An 18,524-nucleotide genomic window follows, 5' to 3' on the forward strand; every position below is an offset into this window, starting at 1 on the left:
TGGTTTCTAAATTAATGCAGATAGATGTATTGCTGTAGATGTATAGCATCACTAGCTTTTCCACCATACAAAAGAGGTGATGAATGTTTTTAAAAGAAACACGTTACAGTATCCAAGCAAAAATTTGGAGTTTGAAACATTTAATGATAAAATGCACTGCATCCATTAGACTGAAGTAAATCATGGCTGTGACATTAATTGCACAATAAGTAATACAAACTGGTGTTACGTCTTCGGCAGGTTCAAACTTTTATACAGTCTATGGGTTCAAACAGAAAGAAAATCTAATACACAAATAAACTCTCTCTCACTCACTCACTCACTCACTCACTCACTCACTCTCCCACAAGGTGAAATCATAACACTATGATCTGAGAGAAGCTCGGGCCTTGTCCAAAATGTCTTTCCTTATCTTTGGATAATTGGGATGGGCCTCCAAGACCTATTAAACAGAAACATGATAATTCTTAGTGAAACATATAGTACTTAAATATATTTATGTTTGATGAAACAATAGACATTTTGGACCTATTATTAACACATATTACACAAAAGGACACGTGTGAATCAAAACGTACCTTATGACACACATCGATTGCATCCACATATCTCTTGGCTTTGAGATAGTTGAATGCAAGTTTGTAGCCTGAAAAATAAATGAGGGGAATTACTGCTGGTATGACCCAAATAACAGAGCCATCTACATCATAACATTCATTGCTCTTCCAGATAACATACCAATTGTTGGGTTGGTCTGATTGCCGTACTTCCAGGCCATCTCATAATTCAAGGCCGCATCTCTGAAGGCTTTCTCTTTCTCCATTATGTACCCCATGTACTCATATGCTTTGCAACAGGACTACAGCGAGAACATAAACAGCAAACTTGATTCAGTCGTTGTGTCCACATTAGAGAGCAGAGGCTACCAGAATTAACATCAGAATAAACATTTATTTTTGTCAGCAGAACATAAGTATATATACTCTTGATCCTGTGAGGGAAATTTGGTCTCTGCCTTTATCCCAATCCGTGAATTAGTGAAACACACACAGCATACAGTGAACACACAGTAAGGTGAAGCACACACTAACCCAGAGCAGTGAGCTGCCTGCTACAGCGGCGCTCAGGGAGCAGTGAGGGGTTAGGTGCCTTGCTCAAGGGCACTTCAGCCGTGGATGTGGGCATAGGAGAGCAGCGCTCAACCACTTTCCCCACCCACATTTTTCCTACTGGTCAGGGATCGAACCGGCAACCCGGCGGTTGCAAGCCCAAAGCCCCAACCAGTAGGCCACGGCTGCCTCCGTGTCTTTTAAAATTACCAGTATACTGTTTAGCAGGATAAGGCATTCTACTGAATAAATCCTGGTGTGAAAAAATAACATCAGCGATGCACTCATAAGAATGTTTCTGATAAACTTGTGTCACAATTTGTTTGAACTCTGACCTTATTGTGACGCAAGCACCTTTTCAGCAGCTCGCCGGCCATATCATATTTGCCTGATTGAATGTAAATATCAGCCAACAACAGCCAACTCTTCTCAAACTCCTCAGCATCTACGATGTTCCAGTTCATCTTGGCAATGCGTTTTAGCTGGTTACGAGCTCGTGGCGTCTGCTTCAGGATCATGTAGGCTGTGGCCATGGCTAACAGTGCAGGGACATGATCTTTCTGGAGAGCAGATGCAGGATGTAGTGATAAACATAGTGATAAAAACAGTGATAAACCTTGATAGGGAAAAAAAATAGCTATTCATAATGGACCTTCAAATAATCAGCTATTAATAATGGATCTTCAAATAATCTATTCAGAGTGTAAATGAATGGTTGGGGTGATTAGAAACTGTTCAAACTCAGACCACAAGTTTTCCCTTGCCAATGCTTGTTAAATGTGTCTACACTAAGGGCACTGTCACATAAAAGCACTCCACATCAGAAGGTCATCTCACGTTCCATATCTCCACAGTGCGTCACAGTAATCTCAAATGCGTACTGACACATGAATAAGGAAATTCTCAATCTCTTTCTGTCACACACACACACACACACAGTATGACAATAGGATATGAGCCCCCCATCACGTTCATTTAAGGTGCGGGGCTATTTGAGCATTGATCTCATGTGCAAACACCGATTGCAGCCAAAGTCAACCCAAAACCTGTGATAAAGAGCAGCCCTTGGGCAGATCCCATTTGCACTTGGGGTGTGGGCCTGCTCAACACCCCCACCCCACCCCACCACCTGCTGCTGCTGTTGCTTGCTCACCTCATTGTTTGCGATCTCGGTGAACACGCCCAGGGCCCGCTCCACGTTGGCTGTCTGCTTGGTGGCCAGAAAGCAGTAGTGCTCCAGGATGCGCAGCTGGACGTGGCCTTCGCCCGTCTGCGGCCGCAGCTCCTTCAGCAGCTTCTCGGCCGTCCGCACCGCCAGCTGCTCCGACTCCTGCTTCTCCGTGGAGTTCCTGAAAGAAAAGGCAGAATGATCGAGGGGTGAGAAGAAAAGAGGAAGAGTGAGAAGAAAGAGAAAGAAGAAGAAAAAAAAACACACATTCCCTTCAAAGACCTGACATTTCCCATGCCCCTAAACTGTAGTTTTAGGCTCGGATAACAAAAAGCAAACATCAGGCAACAAAAACGGCAGGCAGGCAGCAGGGCCAGAGCTGAGAACTGCAAAGCCACAAGTAAGAAGGTAGCCTAAAACAGCTTGCGCGTTACAAAGAGTGCAAGTGTGATTGCATGGGAAAACCCACCCGATGTCACCATCAAGGTTCTCAAACACCTCTCCACCCACGGTTTCATTGTCAGGGTTCAGGCAGATCTCAATCATGTTGTACACAGCATTCTGTCCCCATTCGTTGTCCTTTCTGGCCTTGTTGAAGTGCCTAAGCCCATCGTTGGGTTCACCTGTATACCTAATGTGGAAAAACATCACTTCTTTTTTATTTCTATTTTTTTTTCTAGTTCAAGGACTTTTAAAGAGTTCTGTAGATACAAGACATATGCAGATAAGTTACAGTTAAGAGCTTTACCACAACAATTTCCTTTTGAAGGCCATAAAGAAAAACTAAAGTAAGCGTTAAAGTTATTAGGCCTTTTTTTTAGCAAAGTCCTTACATCTTATAATGTAACACTAGAATTATGGCCCCATCCCTGTTCATTACCATGTGGGGAACATCATATGCTTAGTCTCTCTCTCACACTCTTTGAGTAACTTTGCTTACAGGCCTGTTTATGACCTCTAAAGGTCTTGTTAGATTCTGCTGCTGAAATCCACAGAAAACATTCCCTTCAAACTCACCACAGGTAAAGTCCTTTACAGTAGTTAAACCCAGAGTCGAACTTGGCCCTTGGAGAATGCTTCTCAGCCATGTCCAGAAAGCGGGGGACCTCGTCCAGCTTCCCAGCTCGCCTCAGCAGGTCGATCAGACGTGACAGTGTTGGGTAGTTGTCTTGCAGAGAGCACATGCAAAATAAATTATGGGCTAACCACCAATATTTACAGAGTGTGTTTGAGTTTTTGTCTCCTGTTACAGCATTTCCATGATTTTAAAGGGGGAAATTCAACATGTTTTTTTTTTTTTTTTTTTTTAAATGGAAGGAAACATGACCTATATCATACCAGGCTTGCGCTCAAGAAGCTGCTGAAAGTGGAAAATGGCCTGGTCGTAGTCCTGCTTCCTGAACATCAGGTCTGCCATCATCTACATACAGGAAACCACATCTCCAGTTCATCTCATGGGACAATAAATATATAGCCTTTCCATATGGACCATACTGTGGGTGTACGCCTATGCCACATTACACAAATGAATGCTGTGGTAAAGAACTGACCAGGGTGGCTGATTCGTTGACTTGGTCACTCTTCAGTAACAGACTGCACTGCTGCTGACAGGCCTCGACATCATCCAGAGTCAGGTACAAACGAGCCAGATCCAGCATCACCTTTCAGCCAGAGGGTCAGTTTTCAGGAAATATGACACACTACATGTTTTCATACATCATGTAACCTAGACCTGAGATTAAAAGTTTGCCCAGATGTACAGGAAAAAAAAGACAGTAATGTTTTCTGAAGATAAACTGATTTCAAATGATGTAGTAGTAAGTGTGGACAAACACAGACCACTGTGAGCAGAGGGCAGAATGGATGGAGAGACAGAGTGAGTGGGTGAGAGTGAAAGAGAGAGAGAGAGAGAGAGAGACTGTTGTGTGATCCAGCTGCAGAAAGACACACTGAGAGCTCCTCAGTCGGGCCCACTGACCTTGCTATCGCTCTCACAATAAACAAGGGCCTCTTTGTAGAACTTGACGGCGCGCTCGTAGCCCCTCTGGCTGGAGTAGTGCTTGCCGATCTCAGCGCAGATCTCGGCGGCGAGCTGCTTCTGCTGGGGCACAGCATCCGGCTGCTCCAGCTGCATGCGCTTCAGCACTTTGGCCTGGACGTCTCGCGCCTGGACAAGGACGGAGGAAACGGCAAAAAAGTTCAACTCAACTACAAGGTTGTCCGGCATACTGTAAGCCTGAGTTCGACCTTCGGCAAACGCCAAGGATAAGTGTGACCCCAGTGGACTCAAGTGAGGCAGGATAGTAGCAGGACTGAGAGGGCTTCTTTGTGTGGGGGAGAGTCAAATTGACTGACAGGGCTCCGATTTCAAAACCAAATCTGAAGTGAGAATACCCACCCTCTGGAGGGACAGCATGGCTTCGTTATTTTTGGCCATCTTGCTCTGGACCTTGGCCAGCAACACCAGATACCGACAATCCTCGGACAGGGCTGACAGCTCATTTACTGCATTAGAGACCAAATAAAACACAGAAATCGACTTACTTCAATGCTGCAGAAATCTATATATATTCTTTAGGAGAATCTAATTAGTTCAAGACAGGAAACAACAATTTTAATGAGGTATGAGTTGGAACGCAGAAGTGGGGCCAGTGACGCTGGTAATTAGTGAATTTAACCTGCTAAAACACTTATGTTACCAATTTATATACAAAAACAGCACAATTTATCTTCCAAAATTCCATTGAAATGAGACAGTCTCATATCATAGCTGAAATTCACTCTAAAGAGCACAGCCGTTAACTCTTGGCATGCCATGAATACATCATAACTTTCTAACACAATCCAAAACCAAAACATATTATTACAAACACATGTCACAAGATGGTGGTGTCCATGAAGAGCCAACCCACCAGCATCATGGGTGAGGGCCTCGTGCAGGACTTTCTCACAGCTCTCGTACTGCCGCAGCTTCAGTAGGAGCTCCGCCAGATCGTAGCGCAGGAAGTTCTGCTGGCCGCTCCGCAGGGCCGCCTCGTAATAGTTTATGGCCTATAAATCACCAGATAACTACTTTTAATTATGTGTCCACACATTCAATTGCTAGAGCTGGTCAGATGGAGTGTTTCACCAAGCATGACTTTGGACTATAGTGCAAACCTTTGCGTAATTGTGGGTCTTGACAAGTGCTTTGCCAATCTTGCTGGCCAGGGCCCCGTCTTTAGGGTTCTTTTTCAGGGCCAGCTCGTACACCTCGATGGCCTTCTCTGGCTACAAGGACATATTTGGAGTCACATATTTCACAGACTACGTGAGTCATCTGAAGCACTATGGAAGCAGAACATGTGCTGTTTACATTATGTTGCAAATATTTACTCAACAAACATGCTACGTAAACTCCTGGCAGCATGCAATGCACAGGTGCCATTTTTGAGTCAGTTCTTGTGTCCACTATTGCATCAGCAATATCAAGAACATACCGGTGGTTGTGATTAACATATCAATCATAATATCACACCCAAAACATTGCATTACCTCTTGGATGTCCATATAGGCATCACCCAGTAAAAGATATGTGTGGGGGCTGGGCACCTTCTCCACCAATTCTCTGTTTTAAGCAAAGAAACGATTTAAAATCACCCACATCAAACACTTTAAATGTTATTCGACGTGCATTTTCATGAGCATATAACATTGCTTAAGTTCACTCTTTTGTCTCGTGGCCTGGTGTGTGGCGCAACTGTACTCGCCCAGCTTGTCAACACAAGCACAAAAGGCAAAGCGAGGAGGAAACCTGCAGGCTAAGTGATGACAACTAAATAAGCCCACTTTAGGAGCAGCAGAGGCCGCCTGGACAAGTCGCAAATTCCGTCGGGCTCTTGTGAAACGGCATGGTGTGGTGGAAGTCCTGCAAAGCGCGGAAATGAACAGAAGTAGGCCCAGGTGGGCAGAGCTTAATTGGAGGTTGTGTTTCTGCAACACTCCACACAACTTAGTGAGGGAACTCAGTGAGGGGGCACACATTCCAGATATAGTCCAAAAAGAAAAAAAGAAAAAGTTAGTAAATATGGGGTTAATTTTGTCACATTATATAGTCTTGAAACGCTAAACACAGCTGCTGATGCTACCGTAGACACTAAAGTAATTATGGGACTGTGAATCATGACTCATGATTATGCAGTGCTGTGTTTGTGCTTATTTTTTAAGACGAAAAGAGTCACTGCTTCCTCCCACCTGTAGCAGCTGACGTAAAGGCGCTTCTCCTTCCTGTGGTTCAGGTAGATGTCAGCCATTTTCTCTTTGGCCTGGATATAGTATGGCTGCTCAGGCGTGATGTTTCGGAGCATGCTCAGTGCCAGCTCTGTGTCACCACGCAGCAGTGCCAGGTCGGCGTTGGCAATGGTGACCCTCAGCTCCTCCTGGGTTCCAGTGAACTCGTTGATGGCGTCCTGCATCACTTTGGCCGCTTCATGCTGCACAGAGACATTCATGCAAAAATTCAACTTCCCACCCAACAGACCAGACCTCCAGTGACCTCCAAATACTTACAGAGACTAGAACAACTTCATAAGGAATTACATGGAAAAAATGAAAACACCTGCCAACTGAGTACTGCACATGTTAATAACTAAGTCAAACTTTGTGGCTAAATTCCATAGAGAAACTGCAGTTCATCTATCTCATAATGTCACAGCACTGCATGTGAAGGCCCGAGTTCATGACCTTCACGGCCTTGACCTTTATCTAACCCGGGCCACTGTTGGCTGACCTGTTCCCCATTCACCCAGAGGGCCTCGGCCAACTCCAGGAAGATGGAGACGCAGTCGGCTGGGCCCAGATCCATCCTCTTGCCCTTAACCTTGTGGGAGCCCACCCGACGCACGCCGGGCAGACCCATGGCCATCTGCAGCGTCTTGATGGCCTCCTGCAGCTCTCCCAGCTTCCTCTGCGCCTGGGCCTTGATCAGGTGGTACATCGGGTGTTCACGGACCTAAGAAGGGTACACAGGTTTATAAGTAAGGTTTAGTGTCACAGGATTAGAATGCCTAGATGCAAGTTAGTTGTCTGGGTGTTGTTACTTAACACTATCTGAGAGATTGAAACCAGAGAACAGAGACAGATTGAGAAAGACTAGCTTATGTGTATGGCACAACTATGAAGTTCTGGTTAATTAAAGATTTTAAAGGCATGTTTTATTAGACTATTAGGTGTGTACAGCAGCCTAGTTTAGTTCACTCTGACAGGCAGCCTGATAAGATTTTTTGTAAAAAAAAAAAAAAAGATCATGCAAGTAAAACAAGTCCTCACCTCAAAGTTATGGCTGAGGCAGAGCTCCAGGGACTGGGAGGAGAGCTTGAAGTTGCCCTGTAGGAGGTGGATCTGAGCCATGAGGAGGTGGGCCTCTGCGTGGGAAGGGTTGAGCTCCAGACAGTGCTGGAGGCTGCTCTGAGCAGCCTCAACGTCACCTGCACAACAACACCATTACCCAACTGAACTACCACAGAAAGGCATCTGGAAAAACTGAGGGCAATGATACCTACATACTGCACCAACTGTGGTATAAAAGCAAAGTATGGCTATAGATGCTGAAGTCAGGTGCACGTAAAGGTCCAATGTATCCCATCACATTAGGCCATTTTTTGGATTCAAGCTCTCTAAATGACTTTTCTCCAAATAACTTTGAAAGATACACTGTTAAATATTGTATAGCAGACCTTAAGCCACCAACAACTTACTTAGACTTAGAAAATACTATTCACCTGACAGAAACCTGACTTTGGCCATGAGATAGATGGCCTGGAGGAGGCCAGGGACGATCTTCACCACCGTGTCCAAGACTGAAGCACAGTGCTGCAGCTGTGGAGCGGGGGACTGGCCCTGGGCTGGAGGCTGAGGGAAAGCAGCATGAGATGGGACAAAGGGGAATCGATTAACATGGCTGACACAACTATCATTACATACAAAGATGAGCAGTTTAAATGTTTCAATCCGGGAAGCATAAAAAGACCATAGACTGTATAAAATGCTTCTGCTTTTAGATCAGTAGCTGTAACCGAGGGGGGGGGGGTCACTGACCTTGGCAGGACACAGTGCCAGGTACTCGGCGGTGATCTCCAGGAGCAGGTCAGGGTTGAGGCGCTGAAAGTACTCCACTCCGAGCGGCAGGCCCTGCAGCGTGGAGAAGTGGGTGTCCACCGCATCGTTCAACAGGTTGGTCACCTCGTCCTGCGGCTTCCGTCGCTTCAGAGCCAGCACCGCCCGCAGATACAACAGCTCCTGAGAGAAGGGGAGGGAGGTAGAGTGCATGGAAAAATGAATGAATAATTGAATAAAGCAAATGAATGAATGAATAAGGGAACTACATGTAATGAATGCATCATGCTTATTATGTCAAGTATAGTCATAATTAAGAAAGAATATATTGCTTTGTTTTATTAAAAAAAAAATCAACAAATTCTTTTCTAGCATATTTTCCATAACCTCAATTTCACTCATCATTTACTCAGTCAATCCTGCCTGCTTAAGTAAAAATGGCTTAAATCCAAACACTTTAATGGAGGGACCCAATGCACAGCGCTATGGAATTGTACAAGTGAGTGGGTGGATATTACAAAAACATACTTCAAGAGAGGCAGACTGACCTAGAAATAAATAATAAAAGATTGGCAATACATAGTCCTACTACGTTGGTCAACAGGAAAGTAGATTCAGCTTCCTATGACTATCCTCTGCTGTCGTCATAGCGAAACACTCAGCATACACAAACAATGTGTATTTCTCAACATAGACCTCTTCATATCATCCACAGGCTAGAGGGTGTATAGAGCCTCTACTCAGATTTGTTTAGCTTATAGACCAAAATAAATGTCTTATCTCCATTAACAGAAAAACAACAAAACGACTGAAACAATCAAGTAATTTTACACTATCATTTCCAAAAAGAGAGATGATGAAATACTCTTTCGAGAAAGCAGTTTAAACGCCCACATGCAAACACACCCATCACCCAAACAAAAATACAGATGTCATGGTCTGATGGATGGTGGGCGTGCTGTAGGGAGGGTCTCTCTCTCCCTCTCTTACTCTCTCTCTCCCTCCTCTCTCTCTCTCTCCCCCCCTCTCTCCCCCCCCACACTCACCCCTGATTTGCCGATGGACTGCTGGATCTCAGTGAGGAACTCTAGCTGCTGCTCAGCGTCGTCCAGATGGGCCTCTAGGAGCTGACACCTGATGATACCTGCAGCGCATGGGAACACAGAGAGGTTTAGGAGGGGAGAGGGCATGGGTTCTCCCTCTTCCTGGAGGTCACTGCTCTGAGCTAGCAGAGTTAATTTGTTGCTCTCCCTAACTTCAGAATTGGGCTGACTAGCAAATCCATATGGCTGTTCTAAAGTCCTTAAAGGCTGCATCAGCGATTTCAGGCCCAAAAAAGGCCCAAACATAAATGATCACAAAAAATCTAATCTTTCTAACGATCCGCTAGCTGTCTGCCCCATAAGAAGGCCGTCAAAAATCTGCCTCTGTTTTGTTTGAACATCAACACAAGTGACGTATCCCTGCTATTGCTGATACAACCTTTAAACAGATTATTTTACTCTAAAACTCCATGGTGTGTAATACTCTTTTGGGGGCCCGGTGTTACTTTTCTGTTTTACATAAAGTCAACCCTGAGTTTGATCCTTGCCTCCCATATAAAACTTGTGCTATCAAACCTTCTCATAGGTTCAAAGTCATGTTATTCATAACTAAAATAAATACAAAACTCCTCTAAAAATCATGTCTCTAAAAACCTCTAAAGATCAACATAGAATAGCAGTTACAACATGCTGCTGTCACATGGTTCTAAACACTTCTAAAGGATAATTGAACAGGGTTATAAAGTTAAAGAGTGTTAAAGAAAATATTTGCCTGAGGGCTGACAGGGCTCAGTTAAAGGGGGGGGAAAACAGACCAATAGCCCTTTCTTTCAAAGTGTGGGCCAGTGAACTGTAATACCATGTCATGTGTTCTCTAAGATTACAGAGCAACAGTTGGCCTTACCCATTAAAGCGGACACACTAGACTCGTCCAGCGTCATGGCTGTCTTGTACCATTTCATGGCCTCCTTCACACGACCCTGCAGGACCATCTGATAGCCCATCTCAGTGGCCAGGTCTGATTCGCCGGACGCACGGGAGAATGCTCGCTCCACCATGGAATGGGTCTGCTGGAGGATAGGCTCCGCTCTTCCACACTGGAGACAAAACAAGCAAATGTGGGGTGGAGGGGGGGCATTTCAAGTTTAGTGACAAACCTGGTTAAGATAAGGAAGTAATACACTTCCTAATAGAAGAACCATATGGGCTTTGTTCACCACCATATTGAATGCTGCTAGCCACAGCTTCAGACAGGCCTGGCGACTGGACAGTGGTTGGGGGCTGGCTATAAAATGTCAACAGTTATGAGGGGGGTGTCAAGTGACTTAGGCTGAGAAATCCTACCAGTCGGGTGAAGGCGAGAGACATCCTGTAGCAAAGCTCTGGGTTGTGAGGCTCCTGGATGTCCAGGCTGTTGACCAGGTTTGAGAGAAGGCTTACGGACTGTGGAGAGGAGAGAGGAGTGAAGTGAAAGTGTGACGGAGAATACAACTTTACAGATCTTTTTTGTCTTTCTTCAGGTTAGCATTCCAAATCTTGAGTCACACTAGATGCTAAGTGGTCCCTGGAAACTGTTAAGGTTTTATTAACTGCTGAAAAAAATCTTAATTGAGTTCATTTGACTCCAGCATAGGCCTACAGATGCACATAATCAACAGACCAGTGTTAGGAGTGATATCAGCATGAAAAAAACACATCTAATCATTGCTATGGGAATCTAAGTCCATAGAGTGCCTAACTGATGACAAAAACATCTTTCTCTGCAAAGATCTGTGTAATGAAAACAAAGTAGTCCCAGGGAATGTTTTTACACAACGCTTAATCAGCTTGCAGGAGTAGTGTATGGGCCAGGGGCTGGTGTAGGTCATACCTCACTGATGTCCCCCTCCCTGCACAGGGAATGAAGTGCCAGCATTCTCAGGGCTTCAAGGTTATTTTTGTCTCTTTGCAAAAGCCTGTAATTGGCAAAGACGCAGGCAGGGAAGCAGTTAAGACCAAATGTTAAAAGGGTGTCAGTGAGATGGTCAAAATGAGTAACAAAAGACAAGGCAGCCTATACTAGTGTATGAATGCTGGGGCAAGTGATTCAACTGATTTTCAGAGGTGTTACATGATGAAGTGGATTATCATTGTCTTTCCAAGCTGTCCCATCATGGTTTTGATCAGGAAATCACAGATCTTTGAAACCAAAGGACTATTGAGTATCATTACAGACACTCCTACACAATGGAGATTAGAGGGAAGAATGAACAAGCCAGTGTTACCAGATCAGAACACACTTCCTACATCTATCCATCCATCTTTTCCTTCATCCATTCATTCATTTCTTGCTCAGGTACTGAGAAAGAGCTTAGAGGCTGATCACACAGTGGATCCACCTGATCCGTCCTCTTTTTCTCTCTCCAGCTAGCAGTGTAAAACGCAGTGCATCCTGGGATACGTGTGACTCCGGCGTTGAGACTCAAAGGCTCTTTATGCCGGCCGGCCCTGGCCGCCGTCCAACTCGGAGAGCTTTGAGGAACAATGGCTCAGTCAGTCCACACAAGCTCCGTGGCTCTGCAGTTGATATTCATTTGCACTTGAATGATGCCTCACTTGCAATCACTCCCAAACACACACAAATGCACTTTTTATCCTCCTGTTTAACATGGAGCAATAAGCAAAGGTTGTGATCTCATGGGGATTTAAGAGAAAAATGAGAGATAAAACTAAAATGCTAAACATACACCGATCTGTCAGACTCTTCAGCCATAACTGGTCTGACTAGTGCTGAGAAATGAGAGACAGCCGATGCCAATGAAGATATCATTTGGAATGGAATGGTCACAAGTTGTGCTCAGAACTGTGACGGATTGACTCAATGAGATAGGTGTTTACTGATTTGATGCCCTATGTGACTTCCATTTTCAGTGAGTGCAGTCAGCCTACCAAGACAAAACAGGACAGTAGCAAGCAAAAACAGAAAATATTTGTAAAAAAAACTTCACACAACTTGAAATCCTCCATAGTCACTGAACAGTGTGAGGAGTCAACTTCAGTGCCAGACTCAAGGTCCATTCAGAAGACACAGACAACACAGACATGACACACAACGTACATTAAAAAGATAAAGATAAACAGATAGAGAAAAGACAGGAGAAAAAAGAAAAGAAAAACACTGCATTTCTATAAAAGACATTCTATAAATGTCAGTGTTTCGGCAGTGATGACTGCTATCGTATTACACTAAGGATTTGCCAGCAGCATGACAATGTTGTTTTGGGGGACAAAATGAATTTGTAGATCAGACTCAATAATGCCTGGAAGGTGCTGACCCCTACATTACAGAACAGGGGCCTGTACTTCGAAGGGAGCTTAACCTACCCAGATGTAACCCAGGGTTACTTTGTTAAACCGGGGTTGACAAAACCTGGTTATCTTAAGTGGTGTTAATTGGTACTACGACGCTGATTATGAAGTTGATTTGTTGAGCCAGGGTTAACCTAATTGGAGTTTGTGCGCGTTCACATAAAATGGGCAGGTTGCAGCGCAAGTCACCACTTTCAATGATGACGCGATCACCTTATTTTACGGATGAGGAATGCACAATTATTATGCCAAGTTATGAGGAATTAAAACCCACTCTACGACAAAAAAATCAAACACGCCGGCAGTGAACAAAGCAAGGCAAGACTGTTGGCAACGTATTGCAGATCGGGTAGCCTAAATGCCTAAAAGTAAAGTTTTATTTCCACATGTTCTTCAAATATGTGTTACGGAGGATTAATAGCTTGCGGAATGTCTAAAATGAGTTGAAATAATTAAATTGCCTATTTTGAGTTCATAGAAATGCCTACAGATGCAACACAATTTAGAAGTGGGCATATAGATTACAGTAATAGGATAATTGAATGTTTAAGTACCCCCCATTGACTGATTTAGTTTATGCCTAATCCTGTGAACATTTCAGATGCAACACCATTGCCAAACGCACATGGCAGCAGGTGAAAATGAAACACAAACACATTATTCAGAATAGTAGGTTTATATAGTTATTGCTTGCATTAATATTTCTTAATTATGAAAACATGTAGGCCTAGTATGCTTATAGCCTTCACTTGGCCTCTGTTTTACAGCTAACAAGAAAAAGTTGTCTTTGAACACTACTGTAAGGAGTGTTTTACAGTAGTAGAGGAGTTGGCCATCGCAAATAATAGTGGAAGGCCGATTGTGGAAGGGGTTAAAGGAGAATTCCGGTGTGATTTTGACCTAAAGTGTATTGAAACATGATACCGAGTGTGAACGTATGTCTCATAGTCCATCTCGGCTTGTCTCCTGCACTCCAAAATCTGGCGCTTAGTTAGCCGATGCTACCAACAGCTTTTTTTTCAATAGTGGTGCTTGACATCGGCTAGCCATGCAAATAAATCACTGTTTTACACCCATTTCTGAGGCTCAATGTATCTCCACACTTCATTGGTAGACTTCGAGGGGCCCTGACATTTTAAAAACGAGACATTGAGAACTTTGAAAAAGCACTGGTGGTTTACTTACAAGACCATTTATACAGACAGTATCTTCCACGAAAGTTTAGTGTTTGCAGCCATCTTGAATTTAGTCCGCGATAAAGTCGAAGCAAGGAGTAAGAATGAACTGGTATGATAAGGGATCAGATTCTAAAAATAATTCAGTGGAAATGCATGGATTCCAGTTTCTTCCAGCAGCAGCAAACCAGAATCCATGCATTTCCACCGAATTATTTTTTAATCTGATCCCTTATCATAGCTGTTCATTCTTACCGCTGTTCTAATTTATCGCGGACTAAATTTAAGATGGCTGCAAACGCTAAACTTCGCGGAAGATACCGTCTGTATAAATCGCCTTGTAAGTAAACTACCAGTGCTTTTTCAAAGTTCTCAATGTCTCGCTTTTAAATGTCAGGGCCCTCGAAGTCTACCAATGAAGTGTGGAGATACATTGAGCCTCGTGAAATGGGTGTAAAACAGTGATTTATTTGCATGGCTAGCCCGATGCCTAAGCACCACTATTGAAAAAGCTGTTGGTAGCATCGGCTAACTAGCGCCAGATTTTGGAGTGCAGGGGAGAAGCCGAGATGGGCTATGAGACATACGTTCACACTCGGTATCATGTTTCAATACACTTTAGGTCAATATCACACCGGAATTCTCCTTTAAGGGGGGCATTCGGTCGGATTCTGGTGCTGTGGAAATGTGTAGCCTTTATGTGCAGGGTACAGTAATATGACATTCAATTCAACAAGTTTGTTAAAATGGTGATTTTAATTTATTAGGCCCACTGTAGGCTATGTCCGATTTATTTTAGGTTATTCTTGCTCAGATGTTCAGCATACTGTAGGCCTATGTCCGATTTATTTTCGGACATACAGTAGGCCTATTCTTGCTCAGATGTTCAGCATCACCGATGGAATACATGAATGTCCACGTACGGGCATTGCTACGAGACGTCTTCCTAGATCATCTGACAAAGATAACGAATTCCCTCGGTTGACGATCTATATCTTCATAGAGAATAACGTCCGGGTAGGTTATATATATTTTCTGGCGGTCTCTAAAACCCCTCGCCCTGCGAAGAGAGTCCCTCACGATTTGAGCTACACTGTCGTATAGATCATCCAGGTACGCCGACATGTCTCGGGAGAAATTGTTAGTGGAGGGGGTGGTACTTATAAAGGGTGTGGTTAACGGAAACCTCGGGTTAACCAAGAACATAACCTGGTCAGAGCAGGTTTGAGATGCAGCGTAAATTGCCATGGCAGCATACCTCGGTTAAAACATAATCCACCTTTCGTAGTACGGGTTAATCGGGAAGTTACGCCACACGTGATCAAGTTACTCTCGAAGTTACCCATAAGCCAGTAACCCCGCTTCGTAGTACAGGCCCCAGGTCACTTGCACGAGTGCACCTGGGTTTCTTGAGCAGTATCCTCATACAGTCATTATAAGCAACCTTAAGCTTCTGCATGCGTGCCTTTTTAAATTTAGTCCATAAGGGAGCAGTATACAGTGGAGTGCCATATGCGCTAAAGAGGCTAATTTTGACGTCATCCATGCTCATGCAGAATTTTCTTACCAACACGTTAGCATATAATATTCAACGCTGCCTGTAAACATAATATCATCATCATCAGATAACTGATCTGGAATGTAGTGACCCAGATATTTTGTTTTGTTACAGACACTCATCACTTGTCCTGATAGGTAGAAGTCTGGAAAACAAAGATCTTTGTCCCCTTTTGTCCTACATATCAAGACAGCACTCTTTTTGGCATTAGACAGCACTTTTTTGGCCTTACGAGCAATGATAACATTCTTGCACTGGTCATGCGTGGTATGATGTGCCATGCTGCTGAGACCATTCACTCCTGTGATGTGTATGCAGCAACAAAAACAACATACACGAGGAGTTTAAAAAGACTACCTCTGAGCTTCATCTACAGTCTGCTCCCAATTTTGAAGGGTCAGAAACAGCTGCATCTTCTTGACGAATGCGGGAAGGAACCCAGGGTAGCTCACAATGATATGGCTCACCATCTCTAAGGCTCCTGAGTAATTTTGGCGATACTCATAATACTGAACCTGCAGAGAAATACAAATGCGCTGCTGAAAGATAGACCATGTCTACATTTAGTCTATGTCTACATCAATGTCTACAGTACATCAAGAGGAAAATGTGCCCATGACTCACGGAAGAAAATTCAGCAAATACTTCCAGTATTTGTGATACAGTTCTATCCTGGTTATATAAAACTATTCATTAAAAGACAATAGACTCAGACATAAGGTGCTGCCCACCTTTCCCATCAGAGCCAGAATACTGCCACTTTCCTTCAGGCCCTCGTCAAAGTACTTCCCAGATTTCTTAGCATAAGCCTCCTTATTGGATGTAAGGTCTATCCATCCTTTCAGGATAATTCCCTGGAAACATACATTGACATAAATCACATGACAATAGAAAGGGAAAATAATGTGCATACTGCACTATCTAATTAACATGACATTTACCGGTATATTTATTCATTTGGCAGAGGGAATTATCCAAAGTGACTTATATAACATTTAAGCTATTGCCATTTAAGCATTTGTCAACAATAGTACTGGAGGATAGGAGTGCCTACATATTAATTACTAATCAAGTATGGTAGTAGGAGAATTGGTAGAAGAGGAGGTGGAAAGAAAAGTGAGGAGGAAAGAGGTAGAGGAGGGGAAGAGAGGGAAGAGCTAAATAAGTGTGTATTAGGTGTGCGAGGTTGGCAGAAGTGCTAGGAGAGGAAGTATTTTTGGAAGAGTTGTGTCTTCAAGAGTTTTTTCTTCTTTTCTCTTTTCTTCTAGAATTTGTAGCTTTTTTATTAATACAATAGTAACAGACCAAAGCCCTCTCTGTAAGTAATTATGCTTGCAAAATGTCAGTACTAACTGACATTAATGTGATTGTTACTAATTTCTACTATTCTCCTAAATACCATGCACTTAACTGGCATATAATTATTTGGGAATTAATCAAGAGACAATATGAGATACAGGCGTCAGGCGGGTTATACACTATTTCGGCAGACTTACCTCTTTAGAACCATTGGAGATCTTTATCATTCTATCAACATATTCTCTTGCCTTATCATTCCGCCCCAAAAGCCAGAGGAACATGGCTGCATAGTACAAGCCCTTTGGGCTTGCACTCTTGCGATCCTCCTTAACTCTTGTGTCATACTCCTGGATAACATCTTGATCTGATAACATACAACATCCAAAAGATGGATTTATATCAGTGACAATGCAAACAGTCTCCAAAACAGTCAGAGGCGAAAGAGCGCCTACCTGGGTTTGGTTTCTTCTTGTGTGCATACACAAGTGCCATGAAGGAGCAGAGAGATACATCGCGTTTGTCACTTGTCTGCTCAAATTCTTGGATGGCATCTTGGACTTGGTCTAAAATAAAGAATATATCCTGTGTACTGTACCACAGTCATAACAACGGTGCTGATTATTAGCCGTTTTTGACCTTTTACCTTATAGCTTACCTTGCAAAAGCAAGCCATAGGCATGGAAAAACCCAAAGATGAGATTACTGCTAAATTTCCTCTGAGCTTCGGCAGCAATGCCAATGACACTGTTTGAATACTTTTCCTGGCAATAATACAGAATTGAAGCCTGGAAAACACAAGCAACCAACCAGCAAACAATAAGACACAGCGCAGCGTTTTGGCAAATAGACATGTACGACTGGACAAGATATCACAAGGTAAGCTAATCATAGGCGGCGTCAGCGTCTTTCACATACAAGTGCTAATGATACATTTGTAAAGAATCAGGCAGGCCTAAAAGTAAAACTACTAAGCTATCTATCGATCGATTGCTCAAGAAGATGATGCAGTGGGACAATATTTCGGTTATCTAGACAAATCATACCTGACGCTTTGATAATGTGCGTATGCAAAATATCTCATCATATGTGGGAATAATGGACAGCTGACAACGATTTATTTCTAAAGTTTACAATTATAAAGTTGCGTAGGTAGGTAGGTATGTATTTAGCTTCATACAAGATTAATCAGATGGTGGTGGCAAAGCTTCCAGTAGGCACCTCCTACTTACCAAGGCTGTTTCTTCATCTTGTATATCTGCCATGGTTACGATCGATATACTGTTGTCTTAATCGAAACAATGTAACATAATTGTTGAATATGCAACAAGAGCTATACTAATGTTTTTGCGCCATCTTGACCACGACAGAGCGTCTTAGCAACCAAACAACCGACGCCATTTCTGTGAGGTCAAGAGGAAGTGATGTGCGTTAAGGTTTGAACCTACTTTTAATGCTTTTAACGCTAGATGGCGCTTTCGCCTTGCGTTGGGCTCTGACTGAGCTGCGCGTATCGTGTTGAAGTGTTTGTTGTGCACCGTGTTCCAGTTTGTGGAATCATCCCATTTTTGCTCAGTTTTTTTCTCTAGGGTCTATTGAGCCATCAGTACGGAAACTTGTATTCTAGATAGCCTAACGGATAGAAACACAAATTGGGATCACTCTATGACTCCTGCAGGCATATCAGCCTAGGTTACATTTTGCTGGTAGACCTACTTTGACCACTCTTAAAAG

The 18,524-nt window shown here is 43.4% G+C and overlaps 1 protein-coding gene across 1 annotated transcript; it reads right to left on the reverse strand.

Annotated features, from left to right (window-relative positions):
• Positions 1-123: 123 nt before the first annotated feature.
• ttc21b (tetratricopeptide repeat domain 21B) lies at positions 124-18,192 on the reverse strand. The gene is made up of 29 exons (XM_048238780.1): positions 18,023-18,192; positions 17,449-17,578; positions 17,246-17,356; positions 16,991-17,157; positions 16,226-16,348; positions 15,852-16,009; positions 11,284-11,368; positions 10,758-10,856; positions 10,318-10,510; positions 9,417-9,514; positions 8,353-8,553; positions 8,037-8,166; positions 7,585-7,742; positions 7,046-7,267; positions 6,511-6,749; positions 5,812-5,884; positions 5,437-5,547; positions 5,190-5,328; positions 4,676-4,782; positions 4,256-4,444; positions 3,828-3,938; positions 3,616-3,697; positions 3,295-3,445; positions 2,747-2,908; positions 2,263-2,458; positions 1,445-1,669; positions 739-859; positions 579-646; positions 124-442 (listed from the first exon to the last, which is right to left on the reverse strand). The coding sequence occupies exons 1-29, from the start codon at positions 18,053-18,055 to the stop codon at positions 365-367; spliced, it is 3,960 nt and encodes a 1,319-aa protein (XP_048094737.1). The 5' UTR covers positions 18,056-18,192; the 3' UTR covers positions 124-364.
• Between the last annotated feature and the right edge of the window lie 332 nt (positions 18,193-18,524).

Source organism: Alosa alosa, chromosome 3, assembly GCF_017589495.1.
Source record: "Alosa alosa isolate M-15738 ecotype Scorff River chromosome 3, AALO_Geno_1.1, whole genome shotgun sequence".
NCBI classification, from domain to species: Eukaryota; Metazoa; Chordata; class Actinopteri; order Clupeiformes; family Clupeidae; genus Alosa; species Alosa alosa.

Excerpts from the sequence above, each read along its gene's own strand:
- ttc21b (XM_048238780.1), bottom strand. The coding sequence starts at position 18,055 with ATGGCAGATATACAAGATGAAGAAACAGCCTTG. Across the intron at positions 5,885-6,510 it reads CTTTACGTCAGCTGCTACAG|AGAATTGGTGGAGAAGGTGC; the intron begins GTGGGAGGAAGC and ends TGCTTAAAACAG. Across the intron at positions 4,783-5,189 it reads GGCCCTCACCCATGATGCTG|TAAATGAGCTGTCAGCCCTG; the intron begins GTGGGTTGGCTC and ends TCTCTAATGCAG.